Consider the following 20,176-nt stretch of genomic DNA (forward strand, 5'->3'; position numbering starts at 1 on the left):
AATTAAAATGGCATATATATGGCATATATACTGGAATACATATCTCTTGGTAAAATCTCCACTGACCAAGTCATTTTATTTCTTTGTTTACATGAAGCGATATGGTACCATTTCTTCACAATAATTTTTTTTGATGAAATTGTAACCTTTACATAAGTCCTAGATGTAATGTGTGAGACTGTCAGTGAAATGATGAAGCGATACAACGATGTTTTATGCTTCAGATCAGACAAATGAAGAGCGAGAGTTGGACAAGGAAGAAAAGAAGAGGTACCTCATAAGGAAGGTTGGTGTGACCTTGTCTGGGGTCTCTGACTTCAGCCCCACTCAGCATGGCCCCATACACACAATGAGTTGAAAACTCCTTCACTTGGCATACACACAATGACTTGCTTATGAGAACGCCTTCGTCTAGTTGGCATACACACAATGATTTCCTTATGAGAACTCCTTCATCTACTTGGCATACACACAATGATTTCCTTATGAGAACTCCTTCATCTACTTGGAATACACATAATGACTTGCTTATGAGAACTCCTTCATCTACTTGGCATACACACAATGATTTCCTTATGAGAACTCCTTCATCTACTTGGAATACACATAATGACTTGCTTATGAGAACTCCTTCATCTACTTGGCATACACACAATGACTTGCTTATGAGAACTCCTTCATCTACTTGGCATACACACAATGACTTGCTTATGAGAACTCCTCATCTACTTGGCATACACACAATGACTTCTTATAAGCACTCTTTCATCTACTTGGCATACACACAATGAGTTCCTTATGAGAACTCCTTCATCTACTTGGCATACACACAATGAGTTCCTTATGAGAACTCCTTCATCTACTTGGCATACACACAATTAGTTCCTTATGAGAACTCCTCATCTACTTGGCATACACACAATGACTTGCTTATGAAAACTCCTTCATCTACTTGGCATACACACAATGAGTTCCTTATGAGAACTCCTTCATCTACTTGGCATACACACAACAACTTGCTTATGAGAACTCCTTCATCTACTTGGCATGCACACAATGACTTGCTTATGAGAACTCCTTCATCTACTTGGCATACACACAATGACTTGCTTATGAGAACTCCTTCATCTACTTGGCATACACACAATGATTTCCTTATGAGAACTCCTTCATGTACTTGGCATACACACAATGACTTCTTATAAGCACTCTTTCATCTACTTGGCATACACACAATGAGTTCCTTATGAGAACTCCTTCATCTACTTGGCATACACACAATGATTTCCTTATGAGAACTCCTTCATCTACTTGGCATACACACAATTAGTTCCTTATGAGAACTCCTCATCTACTTGGCATACACACAATGACTTGCTTATGAAAACTCCTTCATCTACTTGGCATACACACAATGACTTGCTTATGAGAACTCCTTCATCTACTTGGCATACACACAATGATTTCCTTATGAGAACTCCTTCATCTACTTGGCATACACACAATGATTTCCTTATGAGAACTCCTTCATCTACTTGGCATACACACAATGATTTCATTATGGGAACTCCTTCATCTACTTGGCATACACACAATTAGTTCCTTATGAGAACTCCTCATCTACTTGGCATACACACAATTAGTTCCTTATGAGAACTCCTTCATCTACTTGGCATACACACAATGATTTCCTTATGAGAACTCCTTCATCTACTTGGCATACACACAATGACTTCTTATAAGCACTCTTTCATCTACTTGGCATACACACAATGAGTTCCTTATCAGAACTCCTTCATCTACTTGGCATACACACAATGACTTGCTTATGAGAACTCCTTCATCTACTTGGCATACACACAATGATTTCCTTATGGGAACTCCTTCATCTACTTGGCATGCACACAATGATTTCCTTATGAGAACTCCTCATCTACTTGGCATACACACAATGACTTGCTTATGAGAACTCCTCATCTACTTGGCATACACACAATTAGTTCCTTATGAGAACTCCTTCATCTACTTGGCATGCACACAATGACTTGCTTATGAGAACTCCTTCATCTACTTGGCATACACACAATGACTTGCTTATGAGAACTCCTTCATCTACTTGGCATACACACAATGACTTGCTTATGAGAACTCCTTCATCTACTTGGCATACACACAATAAGTTCCTTATGAGAACTCCTTCATCTACTTGGCATGCACACAATGACTTGCTTATGAGAACTCCTTCATCTACTTGGCATACACACAATGATTTCCTTATGAGAACTCCTTCATCTACTTGGCATACACACAATGATTTCCTTATGAGAGCTCCTTCATCTACTTGGCATACACACAATTAGTTCCTTATGAGAACTCCTCATCTACTTGGCATACACACAATGACTTGCTTATGAGAACTCCTTCATCTACTTGGCATACACACAATGACTTGCTTATGAGAACTCCTTCATCTACTTGGCATGCACACAATGACTTGCTTATGAGAACTCCTTCATCTACTTGGCATACACACAATGACTTGCTTATGAGAACTCCTTCATCTACTTGGCATACACACAATGATTTCCTTATGAGAACTCCTTCATCTACTTGGCATACACACAATGACTTCTTATAAGCACTCTTTCATCTACTTGGCATACACACAATGAGTTCCTTATGAGAACTCCTTCATCTACTTGGCATACACACAATTAGTTCCTTATGAGAACTCCTTCATCTACTTGGCATACACACAATGACTTCTTATAAGCACTCTTTCATCTACTTGGCATACACACAATGAGTTCCTTATGAGAACTCCTTCATCTACTTGGCATACACACAATTAGTTCCTTATGAGAACTCCTTCATCTACTTGGCATACACACAATGACTTGCTTATAAGCACTCTTTCATCTACTTGGCATACACACAATGACTTGCTTATGAGAACTCCTTCATCTACTTGGCATACACACAATGATTTCCTTATGAGAACTCCTTCATCTACTTGGCATACACACAATGACTTCTTATAAGCACTCTTTCATCTACTTGGCATACACACAATGATTTCCTTATGAGAACTCCTTCATCTACTTGGCATACACACAATTAGTTCCTTATGAGAACTCCTTCATCTACTTGGCATACACACAATGACTTGCTTATGAGAACTCCTTCATCTACTTGGCATACACACAATGAGTTCCTTATGAGAACTCCTCATCTACTTGGCATACACACAATGACTTGCTTATGAGAACTCCTTCATCTACTTGGCATACACACAATGACTTGCTTATGAAAACTCCTTCATCTACTTGGCATACACACAATGATTTCCTTATGAGAACTCCTTCATCTACTTGGCATACACACAATGACTTCTTATAAGCACTCTTTCATCTACTTGGCATGCACACAATGAGTTCCTTATGAGAACTCCTTCATCTACTTGGCATACACACAATGATTTCCTTATGAGAACTCCTTCATCTACTTGGCATACACACAATGACTTGCTTATGAGAACTCCTTCATCTACTTGGCATGCACACAATGACTTGCTTATGAGAACTCCTTCATCTACTTGGCATACACACAATGACTTGCTTATGAGAACTCCTTCATCTACTTGGCATACACACAATGACTTGCTTATGAAAACTCCTTCATCTACTTGGCATGCACACAATGACTTGCTTATGAGAACTCCTTCATCTACTTGGCATACACACAATGACTCGCCTTATGAGAACTCCTTCATCTACTTGGCATGCACACAATGACTTGCTTATGAGAACTCCTTCATCTGCTTGGCATACACACAATGACTTGCTTATGAGAACTCTCTTCTTCATCTACTTGGGCACACACAATGACTTGCTTATGAGAACTCCTTCATCTGCTCTGGCATGACACAATGACTTGCTTATGAAAACTCCTTCATCTACTTGGCATACACACAATGAGTTCCTTATGAGAACTCCTTCATCTACTTGGCATACAATAATAATGATTTCCTTTTGCGAACTCCTTCATCTACTTGGCATACACACAATTAGTTCCTTATGAGAACTCCTCATCTACTTGGCATACACACAATGACTTCTTATAAGCACTCTTTTCATCTATCACTTGGCATACACACAATGAGTTCTTTATGAGAACTCCTTCATCTACTTGGCATACACAATGATTTCCTTGCGAACTCCTTCATCTACTTGGCATACACACAATTAGTTCCTTATCACGAACTCCTTCATCTACAGCATACACAATAATGAGTTCCTTATGAGAACTCCTTCATCTACTTGGCATACACACAATGATTTCCTTTGCGAACTCCTTCATCTACTTCAGCATACACACAGTTAGTTCCTTATGAGAACTCCCTCATCTACTTGGCATACACACAATGAGTTCCTTATGAGAACTCCTTCATCATTTTGGCATAATAACTAATGACTTGCTTATGAGAACTCCCTTCATCTACTTGGCATACACACAATGACTTGCTTATGAGAACTCCTTCATCTACTTGGCATACACACAATGACTTGCTTATGAAAACTCCTTCATCTACTTGGCATACACACAATGACTTCCTTATGAAAACTCCTTCATCTACTTGGCATACACACAATTAGTTCCTTATGAGAGCTCCCTCATCTACTTGGCATACACACAATGACTTCCTTATGAAAACTCCTTCATTGACTTGGCATACACACAATGAGTTGCTTATGGCCACAAACATATACCATACTGGCATCATGGCAGTATTTACTGTAATACCTTTAGGGCCATAGTGGGAATAGCAACCTCAGTGGCCAAAGTAATACACAAGGTGAACATTGTTTGACTAAAGTGCCATGCAGCCCCGTGTACCATGTCGATAGGTCAGCCATAACACAAGGTCAGTACACTGCTAGGACAATGCGTCATTAACACAGAGGACTGTTAATCCCTTGACCCCTGTAAATGATTTCAGTCCTGGCTGGAAGTGACCATATCTGTAGGATAGAAAACACACTGTATATTCCTGTCTATATATGCTCCACAATGCAGTATTACTATAGAAAACACACTGTATATTCCTGTATATATATAGGCTCCACAATGCAGTATTACTATAGAAAACACACTGTATATTCCCTGTATATATATAGGCTCCACAATGCAGTATTACTATAGAAAACACACTGTATATTCCTGTATATATATAGGCTCCATAATGCAGTATTACTATAGAAAACACACTGTATATTCCCTGTCTATATATAGGCTCCACAATGCAGTATTACTATAGAAAACACACTGTATATTCCCTGTCTATATATATAGGCTCCACAATGCAGTATTACTATAGAAAACACACTGTATATTCCCCTGTCTATATATAGGGCTCCACAATGCAGTATTACTATAGAAAAACACACTGTATATTCCCCTGTATATATATAGGTCTCCACAATGCAGTATTACTATAGAGAAACACACTGTATATTCCCTGTCTATATATAGGCTCCACAATGCAGTATTACTATAGAAAACACACTGTATATTCCCTGTCTATATATAGGCTCCACAATGCAGTATTACTATATAGAAAACACACTGTATATTCCCCTGTATATATAGGCTCCACAATGCAGTATTACTATAGAAAACACACTGTATATTCCCCTGTATATATATAGGCTCCACAATGCAGTATTACTATAGAAAACACACTGTATATTCCCCTGTATATATATAGGCTCCACAATGCAGTATTACTATAGAAAACACACTGTATATTCCCTGTATATATATAGGCTCCACAATGCAGTATTACTATAGAAAACACACTGTATATTCCCTGTCTATATATAGGCTCCACAATGCAGTATTACAATAGAAAGCACACTGTATATTCCCTGTATATATATAAGCTCCACAATGCAGTATTACTATAGAAAGCACACTGTATATTCCCTGTATATATATAGGCTCCACAATGCAGTATTACTATAGAAAACACACTGTATATTCCCTGTATATATATAGGCTCCACAATGCAGTATTACTATAGAAAACACACTGTATATTCCCTGTCTATATATGCTCCACAATGCAGTATTACTATAGAAAACACACTGTATATTCCCTGTATATATATAGGCTCCACAATGCAGTATTACTATAGAAAACACACTGTATATTCCCTGTATATATATAGGCTCCACAATGCAGTATTACTATAGAAAACACACTGTATATTCCCTGTATATATATAGGCTCCACAATGCAGTATTACTATAGAAAACACACTGTATATTCCCTGTCTATATATAGGCTCCACAATGCAGTATTACTATAGAAAACACACTGTATATTCCCTGTATATATATAGGCTCCACAATGCATGTATTACTATAGAAAACACACTGTATATTCCCTGTATATATATAGGCTCCACAATGCAGTATTACTATAGAAAACACACTGTATATTCCCTGTCTATATATATGCTCACAATGCAGTATTACTATAGAAAACACACTGTATATTCCCTGTCTATATATAGGCTCCACAATGCAGTATTACTATAGAAAACACACTGTATATTCCCTGTCTATATATAGGCTCCACAATGCAGTATTACAATAGAAAACACACTGTATATTCCCCTGTCTATATATAGGCTCCACAATGCAGTATTACTATAGAAAACACACTGTATATTCCCTGTCTATATATAGGCTCCACAATGCAGTATTACTATAGAAAACACACTGTATATTCCCTGTCTATATATAGGCTCCACAATGCAGTATTACTATAGAAAAAACACACTGTATATTCCTGTCTATATATATAGGGCTCCACAATGCAGTATTACTATAGAAAAACACACTGTATATTCCTGTCTATATATATAGGCTCCACAATGCAGTATTACTATAGAAAACACACTGTATATTCCCTGTCTATATATAGGCTCCACAATGCAGTATTACTATAGAAAACACACTGTATATTCCCTGTCTATATATAGGCTCCACAATGCAGTATTACTATAGAAAACACACTGTATATTCCCTGTCTATATATAGGCTCCACAATGCAGTATTACTATAGAAAACACACTGTATATTCCCTGTATATATAGGCTCCACAATGCAGTATTACTATAGAAAACACACTGTATATTCCCCTGTCTATATATATAGGCTCCACAATGCAGTATTACTATAGAAAACACACTGTATATTCCCCTGTCTATATATAGGCTCCACAATGCAGTATTACTATAGAAAACACACTGTATATTCCCTGTATATATATAGGCTCCACAATGCAGTATTACTATAGAAAACACACTGTATATTCCCTGTATATATATAGGCTCCACAATGCAGTATTACTATAGAAAACACACTGTATATTCCCTGTATATATATAGGCTCCACAATGCAGTATTACTATAGAAAACACACTGTATATTCCCTGTATATATATGCTCCACAATGCAGTATTACTATAGAAAACACACTGTATATTCCCTGTATATATATAGGCTCCACAATGCAGTATTACTATAGAAAACACACTGTATATTCCCTGTATATATATAAGCTCCACAATTCAGTATTACTATAGAAAGCACACTGTATATTCCCTGTATATATATATAAGCTCCACAATTCAGTATTACTATAGAAAGCACACTGTATATTCCCCTGTATATATATAGGTCCTCCACAATGCAGTATTACTATAGAAAGCACACTGTATATTCCCCTGTATATATATGCTCCACAATTCAGTATTACTATAGAAAGCACACTGTATATTCCTGTATATATATAGGCTCCACAATTCAGTATTACTATAGAAAGCACACTGTATATTCCCTGTATATATATAGGCTCCACAATTCAGTATTACTATAGAAAGCACACTGTATATTCCCTGTATATATATAAGCTCCACAATTCAGTATTACTATAGAAAGCACACTGTATATTCCCTGTATGAATATAGGCTCCACAATTCAGTATTACTATAGAAAGCACACTGTATATTCCCTGTATATATATATAAGCTCCACAATTCAGTATTACTATAGAAAGCACACTGTATATTCCCTGTATATATATAGGCTCCACAATTCAGTATTACTATAGAAAGCACACTGTATATTCCCTGTATATATATATAAGCTCCACAATTCAGTATTACTATAGAAAGCACACTGTATATTCCCTGTATATATATAAGCTCCACAATTCAGTATTACTATAGAAAGCACACTGTATATTCCCTGTATATATATAGGCTCCACAATTCAGTATTACTATAGAAAGCACACTGTATATTCCCTGTATATATATAAGCTCCACAATTCAGTATTACTATAGAAAGCACACACTGTATATTCCCCTGTATATATAGGCTCCACAATTCAGTATTACTATAGAAAGCACACTGTATATTCCTGTATATATATAAGCTCCACAATTCAGTATTACTATAGAAAGCACACTGTATATTCCCTGTATATATATAAGCTCCACAATTCAGTATTACTATAGAAAGCACACTGTATATTCCCTGTATATATATATGCTCCACAATTCAGTATTACTATAGAAAGCACACTGTATATTCCCTGTATATATATATAAGCTCCACAATTCAGTATTACTATAGAAAGCACACTGTATATTCCCTGTATATATATAAGGGCTCCAATAATTCAGTATTACTATAGAAAGCACACTGTATATATTCCTGTATATATATAGGCTCCACAATTCAGTATTACTATAGAAAGCACACTGTATATTCCTGTGTATATATATAAGCTCCACAATTCAGTATTACTATAGAAAGCACACTGTATATTCCCTGTATATATATAAGCTCCACAATTCAGTATTACTATAGAAAGCACACTGTATATTCCCCTGTATATATATAAGCTCCACAATTCAGTATTACTATAGAAAGCACACTGTATATTCCCTGTATATATATAAGCTCCACAATTCAGTATTACTATAGAAAGCACACTGTATATTCCCTGTGTATATATATAGCTCCACAATGCATTATTACTATAGAAAGCACACTGTATATTCCCCTGTATATATATAGCTCCACAATGCAGTATTACTATAGAAAGCACACTGTATATTCCTGTATATATATAAGCTCCACAATTCAGTATTACTATAGAAAGCACACAGTATATTCCCTGTATATATATAAGCTCCACAATTCAGTATTACTATAGAAAGCACACTGTATATTCCCCTGTATATATATATGGGCTCCACAATTCAGTATTACTATAGAAAGCACACTGTATATTCCCTGTATATATATATAGGCTCCACAATTCAGTATTACTATAGAAAGCACACTGTATATTCCCTGTATATATATATAGGCTCCACAATTCAGTATTACTATAGAAAGCACACTGTATATTCCTGTATATATATAAGCTCCACAATTCAGTATTACTATAGAAGCACACTGTATATTCCTGTATATATATAAGCTCCACAATTCAGTATTACTATAGAAAGCACACTGTATATTCCCTGTATATATATATAAGCTCCACAATTCAGTATTACTATAGAAAGCACACTGTATATTCCCTGTATATATATATGGGCTCCACAATTCAGTATTACTATAGAAAGCACACTGTATATTCCTGTATATATATAAGCTCCACAATTCAGTATTACTATAGAAAGCACACTGTATATTCCTGTATATATATATAAGCTCCACAATTCAGTATTACTATAGAAAGCACACTGTATATTCCCTGTATATATATCCACAATTCAGTATTACCACATATTCAGCATTACTATAGAAAGCACACTGTATATTCCATGTATATATATAAGCTCCACAATTCAGTATTACTATAGAAAGCACACTGTATATTCCCTGTATATATATATAAGCTCCACAATTCAGTATTACTATAGAAAGCACACTGTATATTCCCTGTATATATATATAGGCTCCACAATTCAGTATTACTATAGAAAGCACACTGTATATTCCCTGTATGATTATAGGCTCCACAATTCAGTATTACTATAGAAAGCACACTGTATATTCCCTGTATGATTATAGGCTCTAGAGTCTAGGTGTATCTAGAGTCCATAGCATGGGCTTCACACTGTTGCCAGTCTCATGTCTTCATTTCATGTTGTGGAAACTTATAGTATGACCAGAAATTATTGAGACTTTTAGGAATATGTTTAATTGTTTTTCTAGTATAAACAACCTTGACCAGCTATCAAGTGCTTGGTTTCATTCAAGAGACACAACTCCGTTAATCCCTTTTCATTAGTTTGTGAAGAGTTATCCCCCCTTTGTTTACTTGCTAGCACACGACATTTTCAGTGATCCTCAGTATGGATGATTTAGAGAAGAGGAAGTTGATTTTAGAGTATTATAACAAGGACATCAGATCAGCTAAAGTGATTTCAAGTATAACAGGCATCCCTTTGTCTACTGTTTATCGTGTTTTGAAAAATATTACAAATGGATATGGCATTGAGCACCAGGAGACGCAGGTAGGCCCAGAAAATTGACTGTCGGGTGACAGGTGGCTTGGTATTCCTGTTTCTAAAAACAAACGAAGGAGTTTAGAAAACTTAAGGCTGGATATGATCGATAGAGGAACTGTGGTTGTCTGTAAGGAGACAATTAGAACTGAGATGCATGCATTGGGTTGGCAGATAAGTCGAGGAATTCCATCACCGATCATGAAACCTGAACAAAAGGAGCGAAGGTTGAACTGGTGCTTACAGCATAGAAATTTTAACTGGGACAATGTGATTTGCTCAGATGAAAGTTCTGTGTGGCTGTTTCCTAATACACTGAAATTCTGGACCAAACAAACTGAAAAACCTTTGTATCAGCGCCCAAAGTACAGTCCGAAATTTAACGTGTGGGGTGGCATATCTGTGTTAGGGGCAATGCCCCTCTGTGTATTTGAAGGGAATATGAACAGTGAGCGGGACACAGATATTCTCGAGGGACACTTACTTCCATCTGCTCACGTGTTCTATGGAAATGTTTGGATTTTCCAATAGAAATCCAATAGAAAATGTTTGGGGACTTATGAAGGAAAGTGTCAATAAGAAAAATCTGACAAATATTGCTGAAATGAAAGAAGAGGTGGTCTGATACTGGGACAGCATGGACCACGACTTTCTAACTTCTTTTATCAGTTGTATGCCCCGCCGCATTGCAGCCTGCATTGCTGCCTATGGTGACTTGACAAAATACTAACTGTTCACCTGTCTTTGAATCTGGAGTTATGTTCTGCTAATATTCACATTTAATACGTGAGTAATGAGTGAAAAAAATATGAAAAATTACAATCTTAAATTCTCTATAATTTCTGGTTGTACTGTAACATCCATATATACTAGCCACATAAAGAAACTGTGCATTGTCAAAATATTTTCCCAGTTGATAAGTACGATAACAATGTCAAAGGTACATATAAACTTTAATGGAGGGATCATGAGACCATAACAAGTCGGGAGAATTTCAGTTGAAAAGTCAATCACAATGATGTCACGAGTCCACAAGCGGGACAGGGGTCAAACGACCATGTCACAAGCTCAATAACGGGTATGTCCACCATCGGCATTGAGAACAGCAGTGCATCAACGACGATAGAACCTATCAAACATGCAAGGAAGGCTTGTGGGATGTCACGCCAGATTCTCTCAAGTTCTGTTGCAAGGTCAAGGACGTTATTTGGATGGATGAGGAAGACGGCGTGAGGCGCCGATCCATCTCGTCCCAAACATGCTCTATCGGGGAGAGATCCGTGAATTTGCAGGCCAAGGCAGTAAGTCAACGTTGTGGTGTTGCAAGGAATCCATAGCAACCCTTGCCGTATGAGGGCGGGCATTGTCCTGTTGGAATGTTAACCCAGGGCCATGACGTTGCAGAAAAGGAATTGCCACAGGTCGAAGAATCTGATCCCTGTAGCCCACACCAGTTAAGTTGCCCTGAACAATCACCAAAGGAGTTCTTTGGTGTGCTGTTATTCCACCCCAAATCATCACGGAACCACCACCAAAGCGATTCCTCTCCAAGACACAGGCCTGTGCATAACGTTCTCCCACGCCTATAGGCACGTTGACGCCCATCACTATGGGAAATGTTAAACCTGGACTCATCTGTAAAACAACATTTCTCCACCAAAACAAGGGTCTGCGGACATGATTTCGCACCACATTCGCGAGCTTGTCAGGATAAGCCATATGGCTGACGACGCCGTGGTCTGATCCCGTGATGACGTAAACGTTGTTGAACTGTGTTGGGGTGGATACGGCGAAGTCCTGGGATGGTTCGGGCAGTCATCACTGCAGTCTGAAACCTGGGCGAAGATGGGTCACCCTTATCCATATGTCCTGTCTTGGCGTTTTAACACGTGGACGCCCAGAACGTATTGATCGATGACGCCATTTGTGGTCTGGTAGCGCCTCACCAGTGCAGAAATGGTGTTCCGGTGGCAGTGGAAATGTGCAGCCACTTGTCGTTGAGACATTCCCCCACGGACCATCCCAATGGCCTCATAATGTTGTGCAGACTTGAGCCTTGGCATGCTATGCGTTTCAATAGCCGTTTAATTTTTTGTTTTGAACGATCGCAAGGGCAGGGGTTGAGCTATCCAAAGTGACAGTATTGTGTGGCATTCATTTGCTCTGTTTCTCTTTTCTCGAATGCACGTGCAACAACGTATTGCCACGTCTCAAGGACGAACTCACTGACGTCAGGCACGTGCATGCATGTTTGATACATGTCACTAATCTCTGAGTTTAAATCCTTATGTGTCTACACAGGTTTGATCAATTTCGATTTTAAATTTTTGTATGCACAATTTCTTTATGTGCCTAGTATATGTTGTATGTAAAAGAAGGCAATGACATGCAACTGAATAACTTTAACCATGACATTCATCAGATTCCTAACATAATTACCCGCTTCGTCTTGCAGCTGAGCTTCCGGCCAAGCATTGAGGAGTTGAAGGAAAGAAAAATCATAAAGTTCAACGACTATGTTGAAGTCACTGATGCAGAGATGTATGATCGTCGTGCAGACAAACCTTGGACCAGACTGACGCCTAAAGATAAGGTTGGTTTGACCTAGTGTGATGTGATGATGTTTCACACTCTCAGTACTCCCTTACCATCATCAGCATTATGTCAGTAAGTGTGTCATCATCTTGGTGTCTGGCCCCTCCCTAGTCATGGAGGAGGCTCATCAGTATCTGGCCTCTCCCTAGTGATGTAGGAGGCTCATCAGTATCTGGCCCCTCCCTAATGATGTAGGAGGCTCATCAGTATCTGGCCTCTCTCTAGTGATGATGGAAGCTCATCAGTATCTGGCCCCTCCCTAGTGATGTAGGAGGCTCATCAGTATCTGGCCCCTCCCTAGTCATGGAGGAGGCTCATCAGTATCTGGCCCCTGCCTAGTGATGTAGGAGGCTCATCAGTATCTGGCCCCACTCTAGTGATGTAGGAAGCTCATCAGTATCTGGCCTCTCTCTAGTGATGTAGGAGGCTCATCAGTATCTGGCCCCTCCCTAGTGATGTAGGAGGCTCATCAGTATCTGGCCCCTCCCTAGTCATGGAGGAGGCTCATCAGTATCTGGCCCCTCTCTACTGATGTAGGAAGCTCATCAGTATCTGGCCCTCCCTAGTGATGTAGGAAGCTCATCAGTATCTGGCCCCTCCCTAGTGATGTAGGAAGCTCATCAGTATCTGGCCCCTCTCTATCAGTGTCTGGCCTCCCTTGTAGGAGGCTCATCAGTATCTGGCCCCTCCTAGTGATGTAGGAAGCTCATCAGTATCTGGCCCCTCCCTAGTGATGTAGGAGGCTCATCAGTATCTGGCCCCTCCCTAGTGATGTAGGAGGCTCATCAGTATCTGGCCCCTCCCTAGTGATGTAGGAGGCTCATCAGTATCTGGCCCCTCTCTAGTGATGTAGGAGGCTCATCAGTATCTGACCCTCACTAGTGATGTAGGAGGCTCATCAGTATCTGGCCCCTCCCTAGTGATGTAGGAAGCTCATCAGTATCTGGCCCCTCCCTAGTGATGTAGGAGGCTCATCAGTATCTGGCCCCTCCCTAGTGATGTAGGAAGCTCATCAGTATCTGGCCCCTCCTAGTCATGTGAGTAGGCTCATCAGTATCTGGCCTCCTAGTCATGTAGGAAGCTCATCAGTATCTGGCTCCCTCCTAGTCATGTAGGAGGCTCATCAGTTTCTGGCCCCTCCCTAGTCATGAAGGAGGCTCATCAGTATCTGGCCCTCCCTAGTGATGTAGGAGGCCTCATCAGTATCTGGCCCCTCCCTAGTGATGTAGGAAGCTCATCAGTATCTGGCCCTCTCTAGTGATGTAGGGAGGCTCATCAGTATCTGGCCCTCCTAGTGATGTAGGAGGCTCATCAGTATCTGGCCTCCCTAGTGATGTAGGAAGCTCATCAGTATCTGGGCCCTCTCTAGTGATGTAGGAGGCTCATCAGTATCTGGCCCTCTCTAGTGATGGGAGGCTCATCAGTATCTGGCCCCTCCCTAGTCATGTAGGAAGCTCATCAGTATCTGGCCCTTCCTAGTGATGTAGGAGGCTCATCAGTATCTGGCTCTCCTAGTCATGAAGGAGGCTCATCAGTATCTGGCCTCCCTAGTCATGTAGGAGGCTCATCAGTATCTGGCCCCTCTCTAGTGATGTGGGAGGCTCATCAGTATCTGGCCCCTCTAGTGATGCAGGAGGCTCATCAGTATCTGGCCCCTCTCTAGTGATGTAGGAGGCTCATCAGTATCTGGCCCCTCTCTAGTGATGTAGGAGGCTCATCAGTATCTGGCCCTCTCTAGTGATGTAGGAGGCTCATCAGTATCTGGCCCTCCCTAGTGATGTAGGAGGCTCATCAGTATCTGGCCCTCCCTAGTGATGTAGGAGGCTCATCAGTATCTGGCCCTCCTAGTCATGTAGGAGGCTCATCAGTATCTGGCCCTCCTAGTCATGTAGGAGCTCATCAGTATCCCTCTCCTAGTGATGTAGGAAGCTCATCAGTATCTGGCCCCCTCCTAGTCATGTAGGAGGCTCATCAGTATCTGGCCTCTCTAGTGATGTAGGAAGCTCATCAGTATCTGGCCCTCCCTAGTCATGTAGGAGGCTCATCAGTATCTGGCCCTCCCTAGTGATGTAGGAGCTCATCAGTATCTGGCCCCTCCTAGTCATGTAGGAGGCTCATCAGTATCTGGCCCCTCCTAGTCATGTAGGAAGCTCATCAGTATCTGGCCCTCCCTAGTGATGTAGGAGCTCATCAGTATCTGGCCCCTCCTAGTCATGTAGGAGGCTCATCAGTATCTGGCCCTCCCTAGTGATGTAGGAAGCTCATCAGTATCTGGCCCTCCCTAGTCATGTAGGAAGCTCATCAGTATCTGTCCCTCTCTAGTGATGTAGGAGCTCATCAGTATCTGGCCCCTCCCTAGTGATGTAGGAGGCTCATCAGTATCTGGCCCCTCCTAGTGATGTAGGAAGCTCATCAGTATCTGGCCCCCTCTCTAGCCTTGTAGGAGGCTCATCAGTATCTGGCCCTCCTAGTGATGTAGGAAGCTCATCAGTATCTGGCCCTCCTAGTGATGTAGGAGGCTCATCAGTATCTGTCCCTCCTAGTGATGTAGGAGGCTCATCAGTGTCTGGCCCTCCTAGTGATGTAGGAAGCTCATCAGTATCTGGCCCCTCCTAGTGATGTAGGAAGCTCATCAGTATCTGGCCCCTCCTAGTCATGTGGGAGGCTCATCAGTATCTGGCCCCTCTAGTGATGTAGGAGCTCATCAGTATCTGGCCCTCTCTAGCCTTGTAGGGAGCTCATCAGTATCTGTCCCTCTCTAGTGATGTAGGAGGCTCATCAGTATCTGGCCCTCCCTAGTGATGTAGGAGGCTCATCAGTATCTGGCCCCTCCCTAGTGATGTAGGAAGCTCATCAGTATCTGGCCCTCTCTAGCCTTGTAGGAGGCTCATCAGTATCTGGCCCTCCCTAGTGATGTAGGAAGCTCATCAGTATCTGGCCCTCCTAGTGATGTAGGAGGCTCATCAGTATCTGGCCCTCCCTAGTGATGTAGGAGGCTCATCAGTATCTGGCCCCTCCCTAGTGATGTAGGAGGCTCATCAGTATCTGGCCCCTCCCTAGTCATGTAGGAGGCTCATCAGTATCTGGCCCCTCCCTAGTGATGTAGGAAGCTCATCAGTATCTGGCCCCTCCCTAGTGATGTAGGAGGCTCATCAGTATCTGGCCCCTCTCTAGTGATGTAGGAAGCTCATCAGTATCTGGCCCCTCTCTAGTCATGTAGGAAGCTCATCAGTATCTGGCCCCTCTCTAGTGATGTAGGAAGCTCATCAGTATCTGTCCCTCTCTAGTCATGTAGGAGGCTCATCAGTATCTGGCCCCTCTCTAGTCATGTAGGAGGCTCATCAGTATCTGGCCCCTCTCTAGTCATGTAGGAAGCTCATCATGTAGGAAACTCATCAGTATCTGGCCCCGCTCTAGTGATGTTGGAAGCTCATCATGTAGGAAACTCATCAGTATCTGGCCCCTCTCTAGTCATGTAGGAAGCTCATCATGTAGGAAACTCATCAGTATCTGGCCCCGCTCTAGTGATGTTGGAAGCTCATCAGTATCTGTCTCCTTTCAAATGTTGCTTCCCAAAGACTGATGGACTTAATTCTGTCTGTGGCCCTCCATTCAGTATACTGACAATTGTTGCTCTCCTGGCTGACAGGTAGGATCTGCTTTGTATTTCTGTAGGCTTCGCTGCCCCACAGTAGTACACTCATGTCTGACTGGTGTCTGACTATTTCAGGCAACAATCACGCAAGGAGCTGAATGAGTTCAAGAGTAAAGAAATGGAGGTCCATGAGGAGAGCAAGCACCTCACAAGGTCAGTTTCCTCCGTGAGAACACAGCCAGTGTATCTGTACACATCATCAAGGGTACCACAGGGAACCTTTCTGTTTCCTTTTCATATCATTGGTGGTGGGGGTAGCCTAGTGGTTAAAGCGTTCACTTTCGTCATGTTGAAGACCGGGTTCTATTCCCCACATGGGTACAATGTGTGAAGCCTATTTCTGGTGTCCCCCCGTCAGTCATATTGCTGGAATATTGCTAAAAAGCGGTAAAACCATACACAGTCAGGCAGTCACTGCACCGTAGGAGCAGTGAACGGCAGGAAATATTTCATAGCATAGAAATGAACGATTTATCGCGCGAGAGGTGAGCAGGTTGTATTTTTTAGGTGTAGGAAAATTGTCAATATCTACTTTTTTGTAGGTCACATTTGTATATGTCAGCATTAACACTGTATATGTCAGCCTTAACCCTGTATATGTCAGCATTAACACTGTATGTGTCAGCATTAACACTGTATGTGTCAGCATTAACACTGTATATGTCAGCATTAACACTGTATATATCAGCATTAACACTGTATATGTCAGCCTTAACCCTGTATATGTCAGCATTAACACTGTATGTGTCAGCATTAACACTGTATGTGTCAACATTAACACTGTATGTGTCAGCATTAACACTGTATAATAGGTCAGCATTAACCCTGTATATGTCAGCATTAACCCTGTATATGTCAGCATTAACACTGTATGTGTCAGCATTAACACTGTAATGGGTCAGCATTAACACTGTATATGTCAGCATTAACACTGTATATGTCAACATTAACACTGTATATGTCAGCATTAACACTGTATATGTCAGCATTAACACTGTATGTGTCAGCATTAACACTGTATATGTCAGCATTAACATTGTATATATATAATCATATGTCAACAACACTATGTGTCAGCATTAACACTGTATATGTCAGCATTAACACTGTATATGTCAGCATTAACACTGTATATGTCAACATTAACACTGTATATGTCAGCATTAACACTGTATATGTCAGCATTAACACTGTATATGTCAACATTAACATTGTATTATATATCTCAGCATTAACACTGTATATGTCAGCATTAACACTATTATGTCAGCATTAACACTATATGTAACATATATGTGTCAGCATTAACACTGTATATGTCAGCATTAACACTGTATATGTCAGCATTAACACTGTATATGTCAACATTAACACTGTATATGTCAGCATTAACACTGTATATGTCAACATTAACACTGTATATGTCAGCATTAACACTGTATATGTCAGCATTAACACTATATATCTCAGCATTAACACTATATATCTCAGCATCAACATTGTTGATATCAGCATTAACACTATATATCTCAGCATTAACACTATATATCTCAGCATCAACATTGTTTATATCAGCATTAACACTATATATCTCAGCATCAACATTGTTTATATCAGCATCAACATTGTTTATATCAGCATTAACACTGTATATGTCAACATTAACACTATATATGTCAACATTAACACTGTATATGTCAACATTAACACTATATATGTCAACATTAACACTGTATATGTCAGCATTAACACTATATATCTCAGCATTAACACTGTATATGTCAGCATTAACACTATATATCTCAGCATTAACACTATATATCTCAGCATCAACACTGTATGTGTCAACATTAACACTGTATATGTCAACATTAACACTGCATATGTCAGCATTAACACTATATATCTCAGCATTAACACTATATATCTCAGCATTAACACTATATATCTCAGCATCAACATTGTTTATATCAGCATTAACACTATATATCTCAGCATCAACATTGTTTATATCAGCATCAACATTGTTTATATCAGCATTAACACTGTATATGTCAACATTAACACTAACACTATATGTCAGCATTAACACTAACACTATATGTCAACATTAACACTGTATATGTCAACATTAACACTATATATGTCAACATTAACACTGTATATGTCAGCATTTACACTATATATCTCAGCATTAACACTGTATATGTCAGCATTAACACTATATATCTCAGCATTAACACTATATATCTCAGCATCAACACTGTATGTGTCAACATTAACACTGTATATGTCAACATTAACACTGCATATGTCAGCATTAACACTATATATCTCAGCATTAACACTATATATCTCAGCATTAACACTATATATATCAGCATTAACACTGTATCCCAATTTGCTTGAGACTTTTGAAGGAGCAATTCTCAGGTCATGATTCATTATTGATGAATGTTTATTCAATTTCAGATTTCACCGACCTTGATGCCATACACACTATGCAGGACTACACTAGACTGAATGTCAGGATCTTGCAATATATTTAACCTATAAGCAAGCTGTCTGCAGACACAAAACTCTTGTCAGAGTCATCTCTCTCAACTGCAGGCCATAAACCCATGTGATACGAGTCTTATGTTTTCTTGGAGACCAGATGTCTACAGATTTTCAGAACAAATGGAGTTTTTACATCAGTGTGTTTCTACTAGGATCTTGAATGTTTTAAATGTATCATCTCTAGTGCTAGAGAATGTTCAGTGTTGGGGAGTGTTAATGGTTGAAGCTCCTGTGCTGGAAGACTCACTTCCTGGACCCAGAGGCTTCATACATGGTGCATTGATGGGAGTGTGTTGAACTGTTCACATATGTGAGGGTTGGGGCTTGGAAGGTATCTTCACTCCAACTGATGGACAGGAACTTGAAAAAGAGCTTTGCGCTGTATCTGATCTTATTCACAAAATGTTGGCCATTGCTGTGGATGTCACTTCAAGCCACAAACCACTGTCATGGAGTTGGAAGTTGATGTGACCTGCATCGCAGGTGCTATCAACTCCCAACTTATCAGTAACCATGGTAACCATACTGAAGACAGGAATCACATCAGACCCTCACTAGCATCATATGGGACTTATTTTTCAACTTTTTTGAAAATTGTTACTTTTTTTTTTACCTCATGTTACAGGATATATATGTTTTGTGTAGAGTTTGAAACAGTCTGGCAAAAGTGGAAGCTCTTTGCTGTACCAAGTGGTATGTGCAGCTGCCTGTATTGAATAATTGGATGTAAATTTGTCTGAGAATATGACAACACATTCCCATGTTGGGG

The 20,176-nt window shown here is 40.0% G+C and overlaps 2 protein-coding genes across 2 annotated transcripts in view; both read left to right on the forward strand.

The window, feature by feature from the left end:
• Positions 1-13,090, forward strand: part of LOC124263972 (phosphatase and actin regulator 4-like) — a 109,228-nt gene extending 96,138 nt beyond the window's left edge. The window contains exons 11-12 of the mRNA XM_046698702.1: positions 225-286; positions 13,054-13,090. The gene's annotated coding sequence lies outside the window, so the exon portion shown is untranslated. The remainder of the gene's footprint in view (positions 1-224; positions 287-13,053) is intronic.
• On the forward strand, positions 209-19,336 carry LOC124263944 (phosphatase and actin regulator 1-like). The gene is made up of 5 exons (XM_046698670.1): positions 209-286; positions 13,054-13,191; positions 16,772-16,842; positions 16,924-17,001; positions 19,321-19,336. The coding sequence occupies exons 1-5, from the start codon at positions 209-211 to the stop codon at positions 19,334-19,336; spliced, it is 381 nt and encodes a 126-aa protein (XP_046554626.1).
• The last annotated feature ends 840 nt before the right edge of the window (positions 19,337-20,176 follow it).

The sequence above is a fragment of the Haliotis rubra genome, unplaced genomic scaffold (genome assembly GCF_003918875.1).
Source record: "Haliotis rubra isolate DU_JTF1 unplaced genomic scaffold, ASM391887v1 Scf90, whole genome shotgun sequence".
Lineage (NCBI taxonomy): Eukaryota > Metazoa > Mollusca > Gastropoda > Lepetellida > Haliotidae > Haliotis > Haliotis rubra.

Excerpts from the sequence above, each read along its gene's own strand:
- LOC124263944 (XM_046698670.1), top strand. The coding sequence starts at position 209 with ATGTTTTATGCTTCAGATCAGACAAATGAAGAGCGAGAGTTGGACAAG. Across the intron at positions 287-13,053 it reads AGAGGTACCTCATAAGGAAG|CTGAGCTTCCGGCCAAGCAT; the intron begins GTTGGTGTGACC and ends TTCGTCTTGCAG. Across the intron at positions 13,192-16,771 it reads GACTGACGCCTAAAGATAAG|ACTGATGGACTTAATTCTGT; the intron begins GTTGGTTTGACC and ends TGCTTCCCAAAG.